The sequence below is a fragment of the Salvelinus fontinalis genome, unplaced genomic scaffold (assembly GCF_029448725.1).
Source record: "Salvelinus fontinalis isolate EN_2023a unplaced genomic scaffold, ASM2944872v1 scaffold_0073, whole genome shotgun sequence".
NCBI classification, from domain to species: domain Eukaryota; kingdom Metazoa; phylum Chordata; class Actinopteri; order Salmoniformes; family Salmonidae; genus Salvelinus; species Salvelinus fontinalis.
The window spans coordinates 469,445-476,798 of NW_026600282.1; the positions used below are offsets into that span (position 1 = coordinate 469,445).

At 42.1% G+C, this 7,354-nt stretch overlaps 1 protein-coding gene across 1 annotated transcript; it reads right to left on the reverse strand.

The window, feature by feature from the left end:
• Nucleotides 1–1,292: 1,292 nt before the first annotated feature.
• Nucleotides 1,293–6,887, reverse strand: LOC129842875 (mesenteric estrogen-dependent adipogenesis protein-like). Its single transcript, XM_055911573.1, has 5 exons — nucleotides 6,578–6,887; nucleotides 6,311–6,447; nucleotides 5,510–5,625; nucleotides 5,156–5,326; nucleotides 1,293–3,754 (listed from the first exon to the last, which is right to left on the reverse strand). The coding sequence occupies exons 1-5, from the start codon at nucleotides 6,772–6,774 to the stop codon at nucleotides 3,734–3,736; spliced, it is 642 nt and encodes a 213-aa protein (XP_055767548.1). The 5' UTR covers nucleotides 6,775–6,887; the 3' UTR covers nucleotides 1,293–3,733.
• Nucleotides 6,888–7,354: the final 467 nt, after the last annotated feature.

Consider the following 7,354-nt stretch of genomic DNA (forward strand, 5'->3'; position numbering starts at 1 on the left):
ATCATGTCTCCGTGTTCTACAAGTCATGTCTCCGTGTTCTACAAATCATGTCTCCGTGTTCTAGAAATCATGTCTCCGTGTTCTACAAATCATGTCTCCGTGTTCTAGAAATCATGTCTCCGTGTTCTAGAAATCATGTCTCCATGTTCTAGAAATCATGTCTCCGTGTTCTAGAAATCATGTCTCCGTGTTCTAGAAATCATGTCTCCGTGTTCTAGAAATCATGTCTCCATGTTCTAGAAGTCATGTCTCCATGTTCTAGAAATCATGTCTCCGTGTTCTACAAATCATGTCTCCGTGTTCTACAAATCATGTCTCCATGTTCTAGAAATCATGTCTCCATGTTCTACAAATCATGTCTCCATGTTCTACAAATCATGTCTCCATGTTCTACAAATCATGTCTCCATGTTCTAGAAATCATGTCTCCATGTTCTAGAAATCATGTCTCCGTGTTCTACAAATCATGTCTCCGTGTTCTAGAAATCATGTCTCCGTGTTCTAGAAATCATGTCTCCATGTTCTACAAATCATGTCTCCATGTTCTAGAAATCATGTCTCCATGTTTTAGAAATCATGTCTCCATGTTTTAGAAATCATGTCTCCATGTTCTACAAATCACGTCTCCATGTTCTACAAGTCACGTCTCCATGTTCTAGAAATCATGTCTCCGTGTTCTAGAAATCATGTCTCCGTGTTCTAGAAATCATGTCTCCGTGTTCTAGAAATCATGTCTCCGTGTTCTACAAATCATGTCTCCGTGTTCTAGAAATCATGTCTCCGTGTTCTAGAAATCATGTCTCCGTGTTCTAGAAATCATGTCTCCATGTTCTACAAATCATGTCTCCGTGTTCTACAAATCATGTCTCCGTGTTCTACAAATCATGTCTCCGTGTTCTACAAGTCATGTCTCCGTGTTCTACAAATCATGTCTCCGTGTTCTAGAAATCATGTCTCCGTGTTCTACAAATCATGTCTCCATGTTCTAGAAATCATGTCTCCGTGTTCTACAAATCATGTCTCCATGTTCTACAAATCATGTCTCCATGTTCTACAAATCATGTCTCCATGTTCTACAAGTCATGTCTCCGTGTTCTACAAATCATGTTGCCATACACAATACACACTTTTAAAATATTTTCTAACAACGTACATAGCCTTCAGAAAGTATTCATACCTCTCAACTTGTTCCACATTTTGTCTTACAGCCTAAATTCAAAATGGATTAATTAGATTTTTTTTCTCTCCCACCCAGCTACACACAATACCCCATAATGATGAAGTGAAAACCTGTTTTTACAAACGTTTGCAAATTTATTGAAAATTAAATACAGAAATACTCCTGATTCAATACTTTGTAGAAGCACCTTTGGCAACGATTACAGCTGTGAGTCTTTCTGGGTAAGCCTCTAAGAGCTTTACACACTTGGATTGTGCAACATTTGCCCATTATTCTTTTCAAAATTCTACAAGCTTGGAGAAAAAATGGTTGTTTGTCATTGCTAGGCAGACATTTTCAGGTCTTGCCCTAGATTTTCCAGCAGATCTAAGTCAAAACTGTAACTCGGCCACCCAGGAACATTCACTGTCTTCTTGGTAAGCAACTCCAGTGTAGATTTGACCTTGTGTTTTAGGTTGTCCTGCTGAAAGGTGAATTAATCTGTCTTGTGGAAAGCAGACTGAACCAGGTTTTCCTCTAGGATTTTGCCTGTGCTTAGCTCCATGCCATTTCTTTTTTTATCCTGAAAAACTCCCTAGTCCATAACGATTACAAGCATATCCATAACATGATGCAGCCATGAAAATATGGAGTGGTACTCAGTACTATGTTACATTGGATTTGCCCCAAACATAACACTTTGTATTCAGGACAAAAAGTGAATTGCTTTGCCACATTTTTTGCAGTATAACTATTAGTGCCTTTTTGCAAACAGGATGCATGTTTTGGAATATTTTTTATTCTGTACAGGCTTCCTTGTTTTCACTCGGTCAATTAGGTTAGTGTTGTGGAGTAACTACAATGTTATTGATCCATCCTCAGTTTTATTCTATCACAACCATTCATCTCTAACTAATTTAAAGTCACCATTCCTGAGCGGTTTCCTTCCTCTCGGGCAACCGAGTTTGGAAGGACGCCTGTATCTTTGTGGTGACTGGGTGTATTGACACACCATCCAAAGTGTAATTAATAACTTCACCAAGCTCAAAGGGGATATTCAATGTCTGCTTTTTTTATTTGTATGCATCTACCACAGGAGGCTGCAGAGGGGAGGACGGCTCATAATAATGGTTGGAATGGAGTAAATGTAATGGTATCAACCACATGGAAACAACATGTTTGATGTGTTCAATACCCTTCCAGCCATCACCAAGAGTCCGTCCTCCCCTTTAAGGTACCACCAGCCGCCAATCGGTGCCCTTCTTTGCGAGGCATTGGAAAACCTCTCTGGTCTTTGTGGTTGAATCTGTGTTTGAAATTCACTGCTCGACTTGAGGGACCTTACAGATAATTGTATGTGTTGGGTACAGAGAGGAGGTAGTCATTCAAAAAATCACGATAAACACTATTATTGCTCACAGAGTGAGTCCATGTAAACAGCGGGACAGCGGAGTCAATCACCACCTTCCGGAGACACCTGAAACCCCACCTCTTTAAGGAATACCTAGGATAGGATAAAGTAATCCTTCTGACCCCCCCCCCCCTTAAAAGATTTAGATGCACTATTGTAAAGTGGCTGTTCCACTGGATGTCATAAGGTGAACGCACCAATTTGTAAGTCGCTCTGGATAAGAGCGTCTGCTAAATGACTTAAATGTAAACTTATTATGTGAATTGTTTACTTCTGAACTTATTTTGGCTTGCCATAAGAGGTTGAATAGTTAAGACTCTTTTTTTTTTATTAATTTTTTTATTATCTAAAAACATCCTTCCACTTTGTCATTATGGGGTATTGTGTGTTGGTCAGTAACAAAAACAAAAACTCAATTTAATCCATTTTAAATTCAGACTGTAACACAACAAAATGTGGAAAAAGTCAAGGGGAGTGACTTTCTGAAGGCATTGTAAATATGAACTTCTTTTGCGCTATTCTTTCAATAGTTTCATGCCGACTGGCTTACTCCATCTTCCCATTAACATAACAGTGCAGCAGAGGGTTAAATTCTCAAACCAAAGCAGCAACATTGAACTGACCATCCATGTCTTACACTAAACGAGATGATCCAGTCTACTGATAAACAGCTCCCCCCAGTGGTGGAATCCTGCATAGCAGGTATCCCAGCTTCTCACTTCAACTGACAGGTGTCGTTGTCCACTGAAACATGGGCCTCGGGAAGAGGCGAAGAGAGAGGATTTACTCCGCCCTAAATATGTCCGTGTGAGATAAGACCTTTTTTTCTGTATGGAGGTCTATGAGAGAGTGTCGAATTACATGGGGCTAATTTGATTTCAATAGAAGTGTTGTAATTTTTAGACTGTTTCAAATGTACTGATATAAGTGGATGCAGGTGGCATTCAGGCAGCTTTGCGAAAAATGACTTGTTGTTCACACGCATATCTGCCCTCTCATTGGCTAGTATCGTCCCAGCTGACCTCAATTGCCTTAAAGCATTTAGGACATGCATTTCCATTGTTAGAGCGGTCACTCGACTACCTTGTCAATATAATAGATAATCTTTGGCCTATGTCCAGTCTTCTTGCCCATCAAATAGTTATTATTGATTCTTGCTTCTTCTCATCTTCCATGGTAGGAGATCTACAGGGAAGAAATCACAAAGTAAATAAACATGTGCTTGTTTACTTCCTCCCAGAGTGGACACCCTAGCTATGGCCCAATCATCTCCTTCCTCCCAGAGTGGACACCCTAGCTATGGCCCAATCATCTCCTTCCTCCCAGAGTGGACACCCTAGCTATGGCCCAATCATCTCCTTTCTCCCAGAGTGGACACCCTAGCTATGGCCCAATCATCTCCTTCCTCCCAGAGTGGACACCCTAGCTATGGCCCAATCATCTCCTTTCTCCCAGAGTGGACACCCTAGCTATGGCCCAATCATCTCCTTTCTCCCAGAGTGGGCACCCTATCTATGGCCCAATCATCTCCTTTCTCCCAGAGTGGACACCCTAGCTATGGCCCAATCATCTCCTTTCTCCCAGAGTGGACACCCTAGCTATGGCCCAATCATCTCCTTCCTCCCAGAGTGGGCACCCTAGCTATGGCCCAATCATCTCCTTCCTCCCAGAGTGGACACCCTAGCTATGGCCCAATCATCTCCTTTCTCCCAGAGTGGACACCCTAGCTATGGCCCAATCATCTCCTTTCTCCCAGAGTGGACACCCTAGCTATGGCCCAATCATCTCCTTTCTCCCAGAGTGGGCACCCTAGCTATGGCCCAATCATCTCCTTCCTCCCAGAGTGGACACCCTAGCTATGGCCCAATCATCTCCTTTCTCCCAGAGTGGGCACCCTAGCTATGGCCCAATCATCTCCTTCCTCCCAGAGCGGACACCCTAGCTATGGCCCAATCATCTCCTTCCTCCCAGAGTGGGCACCCTAGCTATGGCCCAATCATCTCCTTCCTCCCAGAGTGGACACCCTAGCTATGGCCCAATCATCTCCTTTCTCCCAGAGCGGACACCCTAGCTATGGCCCAATCATCTCCTTTCTCCCAGAGTGGACACCCTAGCTATGGCCCAATCATCTCCTTCCTCCCAGAGTGGACACCCTAGCTATGGCCCAATCATCTCCTTCCTCCCAGAGTGGACACCCTAGCTATGGCCCAATCATCTCCTTCCTCCCAGAGTGGACACCCTAGCTATGGCCCAATCATCTCCTTCCTCCCAGAGTGGATCTATTCCCTTCACTGATTTGAACGAAAATGACTGGTATAAGAAATATCGCGGAGCAATGGGCTGGTGGGAGTCTCCACCATATTTCAATGCTTTTAGATTTGTGGGAAGTTGTGAACGAGTGCACACTTCAGGAGGACAGAGATATTATTGTGACGGACCCTTTGATGGCCACAAGTAAGATTCAGAGAAACACAGATTATTCAGCAGTAAACTGTCCGTAAATAGAGAATACACATCAATAAGCTAAGAGGAAAGTTCCAGATACATTAATAAATAAATAGGCCTTATTCATTCATTGTATTTGACCTTGAAATGGCGTTTGCTGAAGCCGAGCCAGTGTGGGAAGTCGAAGAGGGCATCAGAGTAATATTTCAGGGTGAAGCAGGTATCCTTCCACACGGGGGTGACCTTCTCTCTGTTGCCTAGGAGACGGAAACTCTCCCCTGCCCAGCCACGTAACGCATCACACAGGTCAATCTGAAAACAAAAAAAGCAGAGGGAAAAATGTATTTCAACTTTACATAAAAAAATAATAAATATGAATATGCTATTTTCAATGACAACATCTTGAGAGGTGGCTGAGTAAAGAAAATAAGCTTGTTATCTAAGAATCACTCTTATTAAATATTATTTTTAATAACAGAAAAATGACAAACTCACGTCAACCCTGTAGCTCTCCCCAGCCACAGAGGAGATAGTCCTGTCCAGGCCTCTCTCAATCTCCCACTTGATCAGAGGGTTACGGCCATCAATGGACACCACATACTGCTGGAGCACTGAGGGGAGAGAGATAGCGAGAGCGAGAGCCAGAGAGAGAGAGAGCGAGAGCCAGAGAGAGAGAGCGAGAGAGAGAGCGAGACAGAGAGCGAGAGAGAGAGAGAGAGAGAGAGCGAGAGAGAGAGTGAGAGAGAGAGCGAGAGAGAGAGTGAGAGAGAGTGTCAGAAAGAGTCAGTCAGCCCTGTGAAGGCCACTGTGTTAGTTAGTAATACGCCATGAGTCTCTGTAGTTAGGCTGTGAGTCATACTTAAAAAGGTCACTCTGCACCGCCTGCTACCGGTCACAAACCACAGTTACGTTCCAAATGGCACCATATTCCCTATATAGTACAATCTATTGACCAGAGCCCTGGCCAACAGTAGTGTACTATATAGGGAATAAGGTACAATTTGGGAAGCAGATAGTGATTCATTATAACCTCCATATGGAAGGGCCAGCCCAGGTTAAAAATACATAAATAACATGTTGTTTCACTGCATGGTTAACAACTATGTGCTGCTGATATCCACCAAAACAGACATACCGTATCAGGCTAACATTTACTCCTGTACATATGCAATCTGTTTATTTGATGCAGTAAAGAGTAATGTTATGAAAAGTCATTTATGAAAACCATGGACTCCAGCGCGCCTTGTCTGCTGCAGCCTACAGGTCCATTACAGATAGAACAGTGAAAAGTTTTACCTTTTATGTTTTTGGGAGCTTTCCTATCTGTCGATGAAGGTTTACTTTCACATGCAGACACCAGTATATATATCTTTTTTGAGGTTAGGCTCTTCCTGAAGCGAGTGTAATCTCCCAAATTTCGCAATGTGATTTTCCTGAAAGAAAATAAATTGTTGGGTACATTTTCGAATGGGAAGTTAGTTAAGAAGTTGATGCTCAGTTGAATTAATTATATTTTCAAGGCTGACTAATGCATCAAACTTTTTAAATTAACATATTCCTTACTTTCCCTGCGAGTGCTGGAAGACTACTTTTCCTCCTCTGGATAACTCGAAGTCATCGATGAACACGCAGCAGTTTTCAGGATCGCTTTTCACGAATCGGTAGCCAGCTTCTACCGTGAAACCGGGCGGAGGGTTCCGCAAGAATTCCTCAACTTCTATAACTTCCATCGTACAGCGGGAGACGTCTGTGATCGTCATGTCTTTGGAGATATGTGGAGTTTTCTGTCTCGAGCAATGTCTGTTTTTCTGCTTGCGATTCCAGATCACGTGATGAGGAAATGAAGGTCTTGTAAGATGAACCAGTGATGGGCATTCCGGATCTTTTCAGTGGACCGGCTCGTTCGGCTCAGCTCACCAAAAAGAGCCGGCTCCTTTGGCTCCCAAACAGCTCTTTAAAAAAAAAAAAATGTTTTGTATGTTTTCAAGTCAAACAGTTTGCGATAGTTTTGACTATGATTGGTGGTAAAATAATTCAAATTAAATGATTCAATTAAATCATACTCTACCTTATTAACCACAATGTATTTTAAAATGCATTGGTTTGTTATGAAAAATAATGCTATTAAACATTTGTATTTAAAGTATAACTTTTTAATGTATATAAACAAAGTGCATATAAATGTAACAATTCAAAACAAATACAATCTGGACAGCGTAATAATAGAATATTGCACCATATTAAAGAAAAATAAATAACAATGTGCAAAACTGCAGCATCCCACTTAAAACATTAAACTGGTCCCTCTTTTCGCTCCCTTATTTATTGCCATGTTATAAC